Source organism: Papio anubis, chromosome 14 (genome assembly GCF_008728515.1).
Source record: "Papio anubis isolate 15944 chromosome 14, Panubis1.0, whole genome shotgun sequence".
Taxonomy (NCBI): domain Eukaryota; kingdom Metazoa; phylum Chordata; class Mammalia; order Primates; family Cercopithecidae; genus Papio; species Papio anubis.
The window spans coordinates 39024767-39042011 of NC_044989.1; the positions used below are offsets into that span (position 1 = coordinate 39024767).

General features: G+C 40.4%; 2 protein-coding genes and 1 non-coding gene across 9 annotated transcripts in view; 1 reads left to right on the forward strand and 2 right to left on the reverse strand.

The window, feature by feature from the left end:
- DHX57 (DExH-box helicase 57) overlaps positions 1 to 9842 on the reverse strand; it is a 77180-nt gene extending 67338 nt beyond the window's left edge. Inside the window, exons 1-2 of one of the 4 annotated variants that reach the window (XM_021924766.2) lie at positions 9695 to 9842; positions 2606 to 2702 (exon numbers count right to left, since the gene is read on the reverse strand). Coding sequence is in view for 3 of the 4 variants with exons in the window: in XM_003908534.3 (XP_003908583.2) it covers positions 2470 to 2696 (227 nt within the window). In the remaining variant the exon portion in view is untranslated. Of the gene's footprint in view, positions 1 to 2469; positions 2703 to 8925; positions 9450 to 9475; positions 9654 to 9694 lie in introns of those variants that run through there. The other 3 variants (XM_003908534.3, XM_009184029.4, XM_009184030.3) reach the window with 3 other exon arrangements.
- A 32-nt stretch (positions 9843 to 9874) lies between these two features.
- On the forward strand, positions 9875 to 15519 carry MORN2 (MORN repeat containing 2). 4 transcript variants are annotated; one of them, XR_004178228.1, is made up of 6 exons: positions 9881 to 10018; positions 12737 to 12794; positions 13030 to 13080; positions 13463 to 13569; positions 14304 to 14440; positions 15264 to 15519. XR_004178228.1 is itself a non-coding variant. In XM_009184026.2 (5 exons), the coding sequence occupies exons 4-5, from the start codon at positions 14304 to 14306 to the stop codon at positions 15364 to 15366; spliced, it is 240 nt and encodes a 79-aa protein (XP_009182290.1). In that variant the 5' UTR covers positions 9875 to 10018; positions 13030 to 13080; positions 13463 to 13569; the 3' UTR covers positions 15367 to 15519. The 4 variants fall into 4 exon arrangements, 3 of the variants coding, with proteins under 3 accessions (XP_009182290.1, XP_009182292.1, XP_031510946.1); XM_009184026.2 differs by lacking the exon at positions 12737 to 12794 and having other exon boundaries at positions 9875 to 10018; XM_009184028.4 differs by lacking the exon at positions 12737 to 12794 and having other exon boundaries at positions 9887 to 10104.
- Positions 15520 to 17138: 1619 nt separating this feature from the next.
- On the reverse strand, positions 17139 to 17245 carry LOC116270491. The gene has a single exon (XR_004178518.1). It is a non-coding gene; the product is annotated as a U6 spliceosomal RNA (small nuclear RNA).

Consider the following 17245-nt stretch of genomic DNA (forward strand, 5'->3'; position numbering starts at 1 on the left):
AGTTCCCATAATCCCCATATGTCATGGGAGGGAACCAGTGGGAGATAGCTGAATCATGGGGGCAGTCTCACCCACACTATTCTCATGATAGTGAGTAGCTTCTCACGAGACCTAATGGTTTTATAAGGGGCGTCCCCCTTCACTTGGCTCTCATTCTTTTCTCTCCTGCCACCTTGTGAGGAAGGATGCGTTTACTTCCCCTTTTGGCATGATTGTAAGTTTCCTGAGGCCACCCCAGCCCTGTGTTTTTTGCTATTTCCTAAACCTTCAAGCACATTCCTGCCTTAAGAAATTGCTATTCCCTCTGCCTTGAATATTCTATACTCAGAACTTCACAGCTTATTCCTTTTTTTTTTTTTTTTTTTTTTTTTTTTTTTTTTTTTTTTTTGAGACGGAGTCTGGCTCTGTCACCCGGGCTGGAGTGCAGTGGCCGGATCTCAGCTCACTGCAAGCTCCGCCTCCCGGGTTTACGCCATTCTCCTGCCTCAGCCTCCTGAGTAGCTGGGACTACAGGCGCCCGCCGCCTCGCCCGGCTAGTTTTTTTTGTATTTTTTAGTAGAGACGGGGTTTCACCGTGTTCGCCAGGATGGTCTCGATCTCCTGACCTCGTGATCCGCCCGTCTCGGCCTCCCAAAGTGCTGGGATTACAGGCTTGAGCCACCGCGCCCGGCCCACAGCTTATTCCTTTACTTACTTCTTGCCTCTCTTCACGTGATATCTTATTGGGGGCTATCTACCTTATTGGGGGGCTTTCTACATAAAATAGTAATTCTATTTTGGTATTTTATATCCCTGTTACACTCCTTTATTTCTCTCCATAGCATGTGCCACCGGGTAATGTTATACATTTGTTTATGTCTTTTCTATCTCAAATCCCATTCTATCTAGATAAGGACAATATTTTACTCCCTGCTGCAATTCGAAGTCCCTAAAACAGAAAACAGTGCCTGGTGCATTCAGTAAATACTTACTGAATGAATGAACACCTATGGACTCCAATAATGTATAATGTCCACATGTTTTGAAAAACTATGGAGCTGCAGCTAACTCAGAAGTTAGGTTCTTGGCTAGGCACAGTGGCTCACGCCAACCGTGGCTCACCTCCAACACTATGGGAGGCCACGGCAGAAGAATCGCTTGAGCCCAGGAGTTCGAGACCAGCCTGGGCAACATAGAGAGACTATGCTGCTTGCTATTTATAAAGTCTATAGTAGTGTACAGTAATATCCTAGGCCTTCACATTCACTCACCACTCCCTCACTGACTCACCCAGAGCAAATTCCAATTCTGCAACTTCCATTCACGGTAAGTGCCCTATACAGGTACCATTTTTAATCTTTTATACTCTATTTTTACTATATCTTTTCTATAACTCGACATGTTTACATACACAAATACTTACCATTGTGTTATAATTGCATACTTAGTACAGCAACATGCTGTATAGATTTGTAGTCTAGGAGCAATTGGCTACATCATATAGCCTAGGTGTGTTGTAAGTTGCACCATCTGGGGTTGTGTAAGTACATTCTATGATGTTTGAACAACAATGAAATCGCCTAACAGTGCATTTTTCAGAACACATCTCTGTCAACAAGTGATGCCTAATTGTATTTATACTGTATAACATGCAATAGCAAAATGTTTACTTTTATTACTCATTAGAATTACTAGAATTCCCATAATTTATTCATTAGTTAAAAGTTGAATAGGAGAGAAGCCTAGATAAGACATCTGTTACTGGTCACCACATGTAACACCATCAGATGATGGCTGATTTGGCTGGAAAACACACAGCTTATCAACTAGAAAGACACAGTACAGTCATGTTGCACTTTAGGCTGTTCAATGTTTGTTTTTTGAGATGGAGTCTCACTCTGTCACCCAGGCTGGAGGGCAGTGGTGTGATTTCAGCTCACTGCAACTTCTGCTCCCAAGTTCAAGCAATTCTTCTGCCTCAGCCTCCCTAGTAGCTGGGATTACAGCTGACCACCACCATGCGTGGTTGATTTTTGTATTTTAGTAGAGATGGGATTTCACCCTATTGGCCAGGCTGGTCTCGAACTCCTGACCTCAAGAGATCTACCCACCTGGGCCTCCCAAAGTGCTGGGATTACAGGCGTGAGCCATTGTGCCTGGCCACGTTCAATGTTAACATCATCATTTTAACATCAATCTATGATGCCTAAGGAATACTTAAAATAATTTTCCTCACACTATTTCTGTATTTACTTTCAGAGTAACACTGGGTATAACAGCAGTATTACACTCAATTCACAGCGTCATGCAACCTACATACACACAAAACCTGTTATTTCCCATCATGCCTTCAGAAATGGGTTAGAAAGAGGAAGACAATTAATTTGACCAGAATTACTCGACTTTTTTTCCCTTCTCAGCCATCTGTTGTCCCATACATTAGGGGTTGATACCATTTCCATATTTAAACATTCAAAGAGTTATAATGACCTGGAAGGGCGCCTTGATTCACTGAAGATACAAAAGTCATCTCCATCATCCCATATTCTACTGGAGGCCTTTCTGTTGCCGCCACCTCCACCACCACCACCGCCACCGCCACTACTACCACTCCCGTGAGATTTACTGGCGTGACTCCTGCCTCCTCTTCCTCCTCTAGAAGACCCTTTTCCACCTCCTTTGCCTGGCTTGCCTTTTCTTCTTACTGAAGAACTCATTTTCACCTGTAAGAGAAAAAAATTAATGTAGACATCATAAAACCAGACAGGTCTGATAATCCTTTGTTTGCCAAACTTATGAATATAGGCTACTTTAAAGAAACGAAGGAAAATGCACATGTAAAAAGAGCTGATCTTGGAGCAGGATTCTGAATCTGTTCCAGTGAAAACATTTTAAAACTACAAAATAAGGCCGGGCGCGGTGGCTCAAGCCTGTAATCCCAGCACTTTGGGAGGCCGAGGCGGGTGGATCACGAGGTCAGGAGATCGAGACCATCCTGGCTAACATGGTGAAACGCCGTCTCTACTAAAAATACAAAAAACTAGCCGGGCGTGGTGGCGGGCGCCTGTAGTCCCAGCTACTCGGAGGCTGAGGCGGGAGAATGGCGTGAACCCGGGAGGTGGAGCTTGCAGTGAGCCGAGATCGCGCCACTGCACTCCAGCCTGGGCGACAGAGCGAGACTCCGTCTCAAAAAAAAAAAAAAAAAAAAACTACAAAATAAAAAGAGTCAGCCAATTTAGGGGTAGTGTGGATAAATCTTCACAAAAGATTTATAAGCACTTCTACCTCAGGACTAATATTATTGAATGTCTCTGACACAGATTTCTTAACTAAAGAAAGTAATCCTAGATTCTCATTTGGTTAGGTCTAATTTAGAGTTTTATTTATTTATTTATTTAGAGATGCAGTCTTGCTCTGTCGCCCAGGCTGGAGTGCAGTGGCACGATCTCGGTTCAATGCAACCTCCGCCTCCTGGGTTCAAGCAATTCTCCCGCCTCAGCCTCTGGAGTAGCTGGGACTACAGGTGCCTGCCACCATGCCCAGCTAATATTTGTATTTTTAGTAGAGACGGGGTTTCACCATGTTGGTCAGGCTGGTCTCAAACTCCTGACCTCAAGTGATCTGTGCACCTCAGCATCCCAAAGTGCTGGGATTACAGGTGTGAGCCACCACACCCGGCCTCGTATAGGATTTAAAAAATCCAGTTGAGAAGTTTCCATGAATTTAATATATGTTTTGACAAAATTTAAATGTATATACGCTCTATCAGGAACACAGCTTGGGCTCAGAGATTCTGCCAAGGGCAAAAGGGAAGTAGGCCATAAAACAGATAGCTCCTAATCTTTTTCCAAAGGACCGACTCCATTTACAATGGAGTGTGGAGAAGTTCAAACTTAAAGGTGCTTTCAAGAATAGTGAGGTTGTGGGGAAAGGGAGATTACAGGATTAAATGAAGATACAGTTTAGACTGTTGGCCAACTAGTTTGCAGGAAGCAAACCAACGATTAAGACCACTAGGAAGTTCCTTTTTGGGATTAGAACAAGTATTAAACCGGGATCTCAGAAACTATTGCTTCACAGAAGCCATAGTTTGGTTGGATTAGTTTGTAAAGGAATTTACTCTCCAGAGCATTGTTGAAAACAATTGAGCAATCAACCATGGGCATATCCAAAGCTGTGCCTCCCAGAGGAGCAACAACAGAGGCTTAAAATCGTGGGAGGGAAATAGACTTCACTAAAATATTCTAGCCAGTCACTAAAAAGTAAACCAGCAAATAACAATAAGAAGCCCCTGAAAGGGGAGAATCAGTACCCAGAGTTGTTACAGTGTGTTATCTAAAACGCCCAGTTAACAACAAAAAGTCACAAGGCAGGCGAAGAAACGCTTAAGTATGACCCATACACTGGGGAGAAAAAGCACAAACTGTCTATGAGTGTGATCAGATGTCAGATTTAACAGAAAAGAACTTCAAAATAGTCATTGTAAGTATATTCACAGAAATAAAGGAATGCACAATTAAAGCAGTAAAGGAAGGTCTGATGACAATGTCATATCAAATTGAGAACATCAATAAAGAGATAAAAAATTATATATATTAAAAAGAACCAAATGGGAATTCTGGAGTTGAAAAGTATAATAATTGAAATTAAAAATTCACTAGAGAAGCTCCATAAACATGAACTAGCAAGAGAAAGAACTGATGAACTTGAAGACAGACTGACATTGATTATGCAAGCTGAAAACAGAGAGAACAATAAATGAAGAAAAGTGAACAGAGCCTTGGAAAAATGTGGGACACCATCAAGGGTATCATACACATATAATTGGAATACCAGAAGGAAAGGAAAGAAAGAAAAGAGCAGAAAAAATATTCAAAGAAATAATGGTAGAAAACTTCTCTGATTTACTGAAAATCAATAACCTCTACATGCAGGAAGATCAATGTCCTCCAACTATTAGAAAATAAACACAGAGATCCACAAAATAGATAAGTTGCAACAAAAATGTTGAAGGTCAAAAGACAAGGAGAAAATCATGAAAGGAGTAAGAGAAAAACAACTTATCACTTACAAGGGGAACCCCAATAAAATTAATGACTGATTTCTCCACAGAAACAATGGAGGGCAGAAGGTAATGACATATATATTTAAAGTACTCAAAGAAAAAAATAGGGCTGGGCACAGTGGCTCACGCCTGTAATCCCAGCACTGTGGGAGGCTGAGGTGGGCAGATCACGAGGTCAGGAGATCGAGACCATCCTGGCTACCACAGTGAAACCCCATCTCTACTAAAAATACAAAAAATTAGCTGGGTGTGGTGGCACGCACCTGTAGTCCCAGCTACTCAGGAGGCTGACGCAGGAGAATCGCTTGAACCTGGGAGGCGGAAGATGCAGTGAGCTGAGATCGTGCCACTGCACTCCAGCCTGGGTGACAGAGTGAGACTCTGTCTCAAAAAAAAAAAAAAAGAAAGAAAAAGAAAAAATAGTTAACCAAAAAAAGCTATCTTTCAAAAATGAAGGTAAAATGAAAACTTTCTCAGACAAACAAAACTGAGAGAATTTGTTGCCAATAGACTCGCCTCACAAGAAATACTAACAATTCTTCAAGGTGAAGCAACTGTCCCTGGATGGTAATTTAAATCTACATGAAAAAACAAAGAGTAAAGGTAATTGTGTAAGTATTTTTAAAAATCCAGATTTATATTGGACATTTATTTATTTGAAAACCAGTATAAATGTATTGTTTCTTCTTCCCTCTGAAATGATTTTAAAAAGCAATTATATAAAATAAGATGTACATGATATAACGTTGGGCCTGTAACCTACAGGAAGGTAATATGTATGTAATATATTTGCCAATAACAGCACAAAGATTGGTGGGAGCATAATTGTACTGTGCTGAGAAAATGACTACAGACAGTAAAGTAATACTTGTAATAAGTATAGTTGGGTATATAATATTAATAGATATAATATGTATAATAATACTATAAAAGGGAGGAAGGGAATAGAGCTATATAAAAGTAATACTTCTATATATCTGTCTTAGTCTGTTTTCTGCTATAACAGAATGCCACAGACTAGGTAATTTATAAACAATAGAAGTTTATTTGGCTCATGGTAATGGAGGCTGGGAAGTCCAAGAGCATGACAATGGCATCTGCTGAGTATCATCTCATGGTAGAAGATGGAAGGCAGAGTGGGCATGATATAGAGAAAGGCACCAGCAGCCAGACTTATTTTATAATTACTCATTTTTGCTATAACTAACCCACTCCCATGCTAGTGACATTAATCCATTAATAAGGGCTCTGCCCTCATGATTGAATTACGTGTTATTAGGCCCCATCTCCTAATACTGTTGCATTGGAAATTAAACGTCTAACACATGAACTTTGGGGGTAAACATTCAAACCATAGCAATATTGCTGGAATTAAGCTAGTATAAATCTGAAGCTGTTCATAAATCCCAAAGCAATCACAAAAATACTACATTAGAAAATATTCACTTAATGACTAAATGCAAATGAAAGCATAAAGTAAGAACAGAGGAAAAAATAGACATTGAGACATACAGACGTCCAAAAGTAGACTAGAATTAGATGTAATTCCCAGTATACAGATAATAAAAATAAATGTGAGAGAATAAAGCAGTCCAATCAAAAGACAGAGACTGTCAGACTGGATTAAAAAACAGGATCCAAATATATGCTGTCTGCAGGATAGGCATTTTAAATTCAAAGACACAATAAATGAAAAGTAAAAGGATGGAAAAAGATGATCTTGCAAACAGCAACCACAAGAAAGGTGGAGTGGCTATGTTAATATCTGACAAAATAGACTTGAAAGCAAAAAATGTTACTAGAGATAGGGATATTTCTTAATGACAAAAGGGTTAATCTGTCAGGAAAAGATAACAATTAAAAACACATATGTACCTAATAAGAAGGCACCAAAATACACAAAGCAACAACTGACAGAAATGAAGGGAGAATTAGACAATTCAATAATAATAGTAGGAGACTTCAATACCTCACTTTTAATAATGGTAGAACAACTAGACAGAGGATCAACAAGGAAATAAAAGACTTGAACAACACTCTAAACCAACTAGACCTAATAAGTGTCTATAGACAAATATTCACACTTCTCAAGTACACATGAAACATTTTCCAGAATAGACCATGCTAGGTGATAAAAGAAACCTCAATACTTTTTGTTTTTTTTTTAAGATGGAGTATTGCTCTGTTGCCCAGGCTGGAGTGCTAATGGTGCAATCTTGGCTCACTGCAACCTCTGCCTCTCAGGTTCAAGCGATTCTCCTGCCTCAGCCTCCCGAGTAGCTGGGACTACAGGCACCCGCCACCATGTTCCCTGGCTAATTTTTGTATTTTTAATAGAGATGGTGTTTCATCATGTTGGTCAGGCTGGTCTCGAATTCCTGACCTCAGGTGATCCGCCCACCTTGGCATTCCAAAGTGCAGGCATTACAGGTGTGAGCCACCTTGCTTAGCCATAAACCTCAATAAATTTAAAAAGAAAGAAATAATATGAACTATGTTCTCCAACCAAAATGGAATTAGAAATCAAAAGCTAGAAAAAATTTGGGAAACTCACAAATATGTGGATATTAAACTAGGTCTTCCTAGGTATTCCTTTCTTCAAAATTCTTGATGATTATACATATGTATTCAGTGTTTAAGTTTGTTTCTCCTTTCTACTCCCAGAAAGCTCTTTGAAAACAAGACTATGTCTATTTTGATTACCACTGTACCCTTAACACAGTGTCTAGCATATGGTAGGAATTCAATATCTATTTGTGGAATGAATGACTGAAGGTTGGAAAAATGACTTATGTGGGAATGGAGATTTATTCATCTATTTATTCTTTCCACAAATATTTATTGAGCACTTATTATGTGCCAGATCCTGGGGATATAACAGCAAAGAAGACAAAATTTCTGCTTCATGAAGCTTACCTTCTAGAGGGTAAGACAGACATTAAACAAATAGATATATATTATTACTTAAGTGTTATCGAGAAAAAAAAAAAAAAACCTTGAGGCAGTTATTTTAGATAGAGTGGTTGGGTAAGGCCTCTTTGAGATCACATTTTAAAGGACATCCGTAAGAAACTGAGAGAATGAGCCATGAAATAGTCATCCCTCAGTATACACAGGGGATTGGTTCCAGAACCCCATGTATACGAAAATCCACGGATACTCAAGTCCTCCAGTCAGCCCTGTAGAATCTGCATACAGGAAAAGCCGGCCCTCTGTATGTGTGTTTTGCATTCCAGGAATACTGTCTTTTCTTTTTTCTTACTTTTTTTTTTTTTTTTTTTTTTTGAGACTGGATCTCGCTGTATCACCCAGGCTGCAGTGCAGTGGTACGATCACAGCTTATTGCAGCCTCGATATCCTGGGCTCAAGCAATCCTCCTGCCTCAGCCTCCTGAATAGCTGGGACCACAGACGCACCACCACACCTAGCTACTTTAAAATTTTTTTAGTAGAGATGAAGTTTCGCTTTGTTGCCCAAGCTGGTCTCGTACTCCTGAGCTCAAGCAATCCTCTCACCTTGCCCTCCCAAGGTGCTGGGATTACCGGCATGAGCCACTGTGCCTAGTTGAAATACTGTATTTTCAATCTGTGTTGGGTTGGAAAAAATCCACCCATAAGTGGGCCCGTGTAGTTCAAAACCATGTTGTTCAAATGTCAACTTTACTCACAAAAATGTAGAGTCATTAAAATTTTAACAGGCAAGAAAAATAACAGGTCAAACTGAATTCTGTAAGGTTGTGCATCAGTAATTACCTATGATTTCTAAAATTTACGGAAAGGAAATAAATCAAACAGACAGATTAGAACTTCCTCTCAAAAACCATGCAGCCCAGGTAAATTTGTGTACTGAGAAACATTAGGAAAAAGCAAGAGGATACTTACTCTGATTCAAAACAAGTTGTCTCACATCAATCCAGAAAATGTTACTTTTACAAGTAGATCTGAGATATGCGCTCAAAATTTTAAACGAAGATTTGCTGACTGTAATGGTATCCAATACCACTCTCCCAGAGTTTTCCAGGCAATAGGAATTAGGTTGTATAATCCACGTGGTTAGATTCCACTATCTATTCCATCTAGCCCGGGAAGATTCCAACTATCTTTCTTCACCATGGATACAGGGACCTAAGTTTGGCTGTAAGAGTATTCTTTGTTTGACAGCCAAGGCACTGAAAAGTGACTACACACTACCCTCCTCCCAGGCAGATCTCTGACTGATCACAATATAACCAGCTCCATCCAGATATCCAGATCTCGCATCCTTTTTCGAACTCACATCGTCCCCACCCTTCTCCCCAAAAAAGCCACACAGACAGAGACAGGGAACGGAGCCTGACCCCTTCAATCAACCCCTTAGCCTGCTCCAAGCCTGAATTTCACGCCTCGTCTCCTAGCCCCACCGCCCCCGCACTGCAGTTTGAGCGTGCACAACCTCAGCGGCAGAGCTCCGCCTTGGTCCGGTCCCGGGGCCTGGGATCCTGCTGGTCCAGATTCACCGGCCCCAGGCAGACAGGATGAAACACTGGGCCGCGATGCTCCTCAGATCCCGACCACTCCTGGAGCAGGAGGCGGCAGACACACTGACAAACAGGGCGACGCGCAGACCGTGCGCACAACGCGCATCACTTGTCCGCAGAAGTGGAAGACGTACCTGGCTCGCAGAGTTGGGTCCCGAGCCAGCTGTCGGGAGGTGCTGCCCAAGGGTCAGAGGTCCCCACAGGACTTGGCCACCCTCCCGGTTCTCACTTGGAGCAGCCCTGCGGTGGCCCAGCTGCAGCGGCACAGCCCTGGCGCCTTCTGATTGGCTCAGCTTCAGCCCCTCGCGTATTCGCTTCCGGGTGAGAGGTGCCCGGTCGCCCCAGCAACCAAGTCGCACCTGGAGCTGTCCTAGCGCCTAGTTCTCTCCCGGTTGCAGAGCTGGCCGCCCAGGGGGAGTCGCAGAGTTTGGAAGATCTCTCTAACACCTCTCGGCCAAGTGAGTGCCCATCCTCCCAACGACCCGGGCAGAGAAGGGCTCCTTTAAGTCGAACTAGCGTGGAGTCAGAACTTGCTTGGCCTCCGGTAACTCCTGTAGGGGTGTGACATATTTCCTAACCGTCTAGCCGAGGGGCACGGGGGAACCCTTGGTCTGGGAATCTAGCTCTGATCTGTCGCTGTTGAGACACCCGAGGCGCGTGCCAACCTCCCTGGGCCTCAGTTTCCGCTATGGTGCCGGGCGGTCTCTGTGAGGTTCCCTCTAGCTCTGACATTCCCAAGTTTCGAATGTAGAACATTTTAGCGGCAATTGAAAACAGTCCAGTTTCTGATATGATTACGTTTAATGCTGTGCTTCATAGGCATTTAACGATTGCTTCCGAAGTGCCCTTCATTCACTAGACGTTCTGTTACTATTAGTACTAAACACGGAGTCGGACAGTAGGGTGAGAAGAGATTTGACTAATCCGCCATTCGTGGGCTGGAGGAACTGGGTGGGATAGGGGATCCCGGTACAAAGCCATGGTTTTACTAGAACCCTAAGTACGACAGTAGGAATAGGCCCAGAGTGCTGTGAGGGCTCCTGAAGGAGTCTGAGGTTGAAGAAAGGCTTTGTGGGAGAGCCCATACCTGACCTGGAGCTACAAGAAAACAATAGCTAGTATTTAGAGTTTAGACACTGGGTTAAGTGCCATTTTTTTTTTTTTTTTTTTTGAATCCACTGTTGCTAATGTCAGTCCTTTGTAGTTTATTGTAGGTAATGTGGTTTTTGTTTGCTTGTTTTTAACTAGCCTAACTGGCCTTTGGTCTTTATGTCATGAAGTTTTACTGTAACCTGTCTAGGTGTGGGATTTTGCTTAGTTCCCATTTGTAGCCCATACAGTCATTTTCTTCAGTTCTGAGAAATTTTGGGGTATTTATTCAAATATCTCTTATTCTTTCCCTCTGGAATTCTTATTAGACTGACAGTAGCATTTTGGATCCACTTTCCATTATTTTAAAATTCCTTGTGCTACTTGCTTTTTTTAATTAAAAAAAATATTTTTCCAGCCATCTCACTCGCACTTTGTGCTACTTTCTAAGCACATTTTTCAACCTAATGTTCCAGTTCACTAATTTGTTTTCAACTGTATCTATTCTGCTATTCATCCCTTCTAAGAAGTTTTATTTCACCAATTATATTATTCATTTCCTGGATTGCTAATTGTTCTTTGTTTTTTATAATCACCTGTTCCTATCTCAAAGATACTAATACTCTCCCTTTCTCTCTGAGGATATTACAGTTTAAGTCCTCTACCTATTGTGTTAATTCTGTTTCCTCAGAGGGGATGAACCTCTAGCCTTTCTCAACTGGCACCTAAATTAATTTTTAAATTCCCTTGCCCCACCCATAAAAACTCTGATTCAGTAGATGTGGGGTAGAGAGAAGAAACTTAGAAGCATCTCAGGTGATTCTGAAGGATGAGCCACAGAGGATATGCCTGCATACCCTCTCTACATAAGTTTTCTTCAGTATCGGAAAATACAGTTTCTAATGTTTTAGTCCACTAAGTGTCCAGGGATCTGAGGCCCAGAATCCCCCTCAGTCTTGTGGTCCTCTTTCTTCCTTTTTCACTTGGTCTCCATACCATTCTCATTCTGTGTGGACCTACCAGCCCTTCCCCACTTGCTATCTTTATTTTCCATTTCTTCCTACTGCCAATTTAAAGATTCCTCACTCCACCTTACCTCTGTGGGACAATCAGTAAACCATATGGGCTACCAAAGAGAAATAAAAACATATCCACACAAAAATTTGTACACCAATTTTTTTTTTTTTACTCCTAGGAAGCTGTATGTTTTAAAAATTTACATCAGTGTTTATAGCAGTATTATTCATAATGGCCCCAAACTGGAAACAACCTAAATGTCCATGAACTGATGAATGAATAAACAAAATATGCTATTTCTGTACAACATATCTATACAATATACTTGGCTATAAAAAGGAATGAAGGCCGGGCGCGGTGGCTCAAGCCTGTAATCCCAGCACTTTGGGAGGCCAAGACGGGCGGATCACGAGGTCAGGAGATCGAGACCATCCTGGCTGACACGGTGAAACCCCGTCTCTACTAAAAAATACAAAAAACTAGCCGGGCGAGGTGGTGGGCGCCTGTAGTCCCAGCTACTCGGGAGGCTGAGGCAGGAGAATGGCATGAACCCGGGAGGCGGAGCTTGCAGTGAGCTGAGATCCGGCCACTGCACTCCAGCCTGGGCGGCAGAGCGAGACTCCGTCTCAAAAAAAAAAAAAAAAAAAAAGGAATGAAGTACTGATACACGATACAACATGGATGAACCTTGGAAACATTAAGTGAAAAGAGCCAGACATAAAGGACCGCATATTGTATGATTTCATTTATAGGAAATATCCAGAATAGGCAAATCCTTGAGGCAGAAAGTAGATTAGTGGTTGCCAGGGGTTTGGGGTTGTGGGGTGAGGGGTGTTTGAGGGGAATTGTAATGGGTAACTGCTCATGGGTACAGAGTTTCTTTCTGGGATAATGAAAATATTCTAAAATTAGATTGTGATGATAGTTGCACAACTCTGAATCTACTAAAAAACGTGAAATTGTATCTTTTAAAGGTAGATTTTGTGGTGTGTGAATTATATATTAATAAAGCTTTCATAATAAATAAATTTTAAAGGAGATCATGTAGGCAAAATTGTTTATTTCCCCAGGACCCTACATTAGACAATGGAAATGCCAAGTAATCATGATATGCTGTGATCTTGAGAAGTAAGTCCATTTGGATAGTGTTGAAAGCACATTGGTTATAGGTCTTATGACATAAGAATATTTACGTTTGGCTGGATGTGGTAGCTCACATCTGCAACCCCAGCACTTTGGGAGGCTGAGGCGGGAGGATGCCTTGAGCCCAGGAGTTTGAGACTGGCCTTGGCAACATAGTGAAACCTTGCCTCTATCAAAAAAAAGTAAACTTATGTCATTTTTCTTAAATCTTTTAAAACAGCTTCAGAAGTGTATAAGATCAGCTTTATCTTTCCAAATGGAGACAAGTATGGTAAGCATACACTGCAATTACTTTTTCTGTACAGAAAATTAAATAGCTTAAGAATAAAAAAAGAGACTTAAATTTTATAAAACTATTAGGATATTAACTTTATTAACTAAGATAACAGAAATCCTAATGGATAAAGAGATGTTAAAATCAAAACTCCAGTGTTAACTCTAGACGATATGCCTTGGAAACCTATGGGATCTGTCAGTCTTCCTGGCCTTTGAGTCTCAGTTGTTACAAGATGTTGTACGTCCACGGATTTACTCATCTCCGGTCTCACTGGTTTCAGTGCTAGGGAGCCAAAGAAACCCATGAGGTGTAGTTGTGATTAGGCCCAGATATAACTATTCTCGTTTATAATCTTCAGTATTTCTCCTTTGTTTAGATGGTGACTGTACAAGAACATCTGCTGGAATCTATGAGAGAAATGGAATAGGTATTCATACCACTCCTAATGGGATTGTCTACACAGGAAGCTGGAAAGATGACAAGGTATTGTTGTTGTTTTTAATACTGGCAGTGGATAAATAACCCTGTGGGTTTAATGATTCCAGGCATTTCACCATTAATCAAAAACTCCTATAATGAGTAGACTATATAATAAAAATAACGAATGATCATATTAACATATATTAACTTATAAGTAATATTAAACTCACTGCAGAGAGCTAATCATCGTTATTACCTTTCTCATCTCCTATTCACTGAGTAAAGCTGAATCCGTTACATAATTTTCTCATTTAATCCTCGTAACACCCTCATGAGCTGGGTACCATTAATACTCTATTTTACAAATGAGGAAAATCAGGCTCAGGTTTCTTGCCCACCTAGTAAATGATAAAACAGGAAAGTATACCCTGGTCTGCTTGAATCCAAATTTGAATTATTAGCAACTACTTTGTACTGGTTTCTTGAACTAACTAAACTGGTTGCCCTTTAAGATTTCTGATACATTCAGGGTATCTTGAGAACCCCTATTATCTTCATCATGGACCCCTTGATGTTCAAATGCCCCAGATCCAGAACATTTGATTTAGTGGACTTCACAGATAGACACAGATGAAGGAAAATGATAAAAATGTTGTCTTTATACTATGGAAATAAAGGACAATACAAAGTTGATTAAGTAATAATTAGCAGATGATAGACTTATATTTGTACATTTTTGAAAAGTTCTTGGGAAACTGAAGATTAGTTTCTAAGGTAATTTTCTTTGTTACAAACAGATGAATGGTTTTGGAAGACTTGAGCATTTTTCAGGAGCAGTATATGAAGGACAATTTAAGGATAATATGTTTCATGGACTGGGGACTTACACATTCCCAACTGGGGCAAAGTATATTGGAAATTTCAATGAAAATAGGTAAGCTTAAAATAAAGAAAAAATCACTGCAGTTCTGAAAGATTATTTTCTGGTACGTTTGCTTAAATACTTATTTATTTATTTATTGAGACAGACTCTTGCTCTGTCATCCAGGCTGGAGTGCAGTGGAGTGATCTCAGCTCACTGCAACCTCTGCCTCCTGGGTTCAAACGATTCTCCTGCCTCAGCCACCCAAGTAGCTGGGTCCACAGGTGCACACCACCATACCCAGTTAATTTTTGTATTTTCAGTAGGAACGGGGTTTCACCATGTTGGCCAGGCTGGTCTAGAACTCCTGACCTCAAGTAATCTGCGTGCCTCGGCCTGCCAAAGTGCTGAGTATACAGGTGTGAATCACTGTGCCCAGCTGCTTAAATACTATATTTAGTTAATTCTAAATATTCTTTTATAATATAGTTTCTAAAAATTGTTAGAGGCCCGGTACAGTGGCATAGCACCTCAAACATCATTGATGGTCAAGAAATATTTGTTGAATAAATGAAGTAATTAAGCTAGAGAGCCAATGTAAACTCTTCATTTTTTTAACTCATTGTTTTGGTTTTGTATGAACTTAGATTATGTGATCCTAAAATCTTGGACACCAAATAATTGATTGTGTTTGTTTAGAATAGTACTTGTTTTTCTTTTTCTTTTTTCTTTTTTTTTTGTAGTATGTGAAGGCAGGATGCTGGGTTTAAAAGCAAAGCTTGAAAGTAAAAGATATAATGCTTCAGACATAGTATATATTATGCTAGACAATCTTATATCTGGACTGTAAATTATTTGTCTTTGTTAATGAAAAACTTATTTTCTACTATTGCAGGGTAGAAGGTGAAGGGGAATATACTGATATCCGAGGACTAGAATGGAGTGGTAACTTTCATTTTACAGCTGCTCCAGACCTGAAATTAAAACTTCACATGTAGATGTGCTTCACATTGTAGATTTAATGTTAAATTAAAGTTTAAATGTAGTCATTGAAGCTTTTAGTTGTGAGGAAAGCAACTTAATCTGTTATTTGAAATGACTTCATACACTACCCCATAAGTTTGCCCAATAAAACCATCACTTCCTTACGTCTTTTTGAACTTTATTTTCATTGTCTTACAATTAGTTTAAAATAAATTACATGATTCAATTCAGTCTGCTTATTATAGTAACTACGGCAGAATCATCCAAATCTTGGCAAAGTTGATTTCCAATCCTCTGAGTTTTGTCGTCTTTTTTTTTTTTTTTTAGTTTGTGCTTGTGTGTCCTGGTCGACATTCACCCTCTTTGAAAAAAAAATTTTTTAAGGCTATAATACATTTTATTTATTTATTTATTATTTTCTAACTTTTATTTTAGGTTCAGGCATACATGTGCAGGTTTGTTATACAGGTAAACTCATGTCACAGGGGTTTGTTGTACAGATTATTTTGTCCCCCAGATACTAAGCATAGTATCCAATAGTTATTTTTTCTGATCCTCTCCCTCCTCCAAACCTCCACCCTTAGGTAGCCCCAGTGTTTGGAATTTTCTGTTCCTGTGTTAGTTTGCTAAGGATAATGAACACAATTTTAAGTGTACAATACATTATTGTTCACTACAGGTACAATGTTATACAGCAGATCTCTAGAGCTTATTCATCTTGCTTGACTGAAACTTCATGGCCTTTTATTAGTTACCTCTTGTTTTCCTATTACCCCAGCCCCTGATAACCATTATTCTACTCTTTGATACTACGAATTTGACTATTTTATTTTTCTTATTTTTTATTTTTTTGAGATGGAGTTTCACTCTTGTTGCCCAGGCTGAAGTGCAACAGTGCGATCTTGGCTCACTGCAACCTCCGCCTCCCAGGTTCAAGCTATTCTCCTGCCTCAGCCTCCCGAGTATTTGGGATTACAGGCATGTGCCACCATGTCCAGCTAATTTTTGTATTTTTAGTAGAGATGGGGTTTCACCATGTTGGCCAGGCTGGTCTCGAACTCCTGATCCACCCGCCTCGGCCTCCCAAAGTGCTGGGATTACAGGCGTGAGCCACCCAACATGGCCAAATTTGACTATTTTAAATACCGCATACTTAAAAGTGGAGTCATACAGTACTGGTCTTTCTGTGACTGGCTTGTTTCACTTAGAATAATGTCCTCAGGGTTCATCCATGTTGTCACAAATCACAGGATTTCTCTTTTAAGGCTGAATGGTATTCTATCGTATGTATATACCACATTTTCTTTATTCATTGTGGTGGACGTTTTGTTTCCACATCTTGGCTATTGTGAATAGTGCTGCAATGAACTTAGGGTACTAATGTTTATTTGAGATCTTGATAGCAATTCTTTTTTTTTTTTTTTTTTTTTGAGACAGAGGAGTCTCACTGTTGCCCAGGCTGGAGTGCTATGGCGTGATCTTGGCTGACTGCAACCTCTGCTTCCTGGGTTCAAGCGATTCCTGTGCCTTGGCTGCCCAAGTAGCTGGGATTACAGGTGTGCTTCACCACCCCTGGCTAATTTTTTGGTATTTTCAGTAGAGATGGAGTTTCACCATGTTGGCCAGGCTGGTCTTGAACTCCTGGCCTGCCTGGCCTCCCAGAGTGCTGGGATTACAGGCATGAGCCACTGTATCTGGCTTCAATTCTTTTGGATAAATACCCAGAAGTAGGATTGCTGACTCATACAATAGGTTTTTTTTTTGTTATTTATTTATTTATTATTATTTTACCGTGGACCACTTCACAAATTTGCGTGTCATCTTTGCACAGGGGCCATGTTAATCTTCTCTGTATCATTCCAATTTTAGTATATGTTCTGCCAAAGCAAGCAC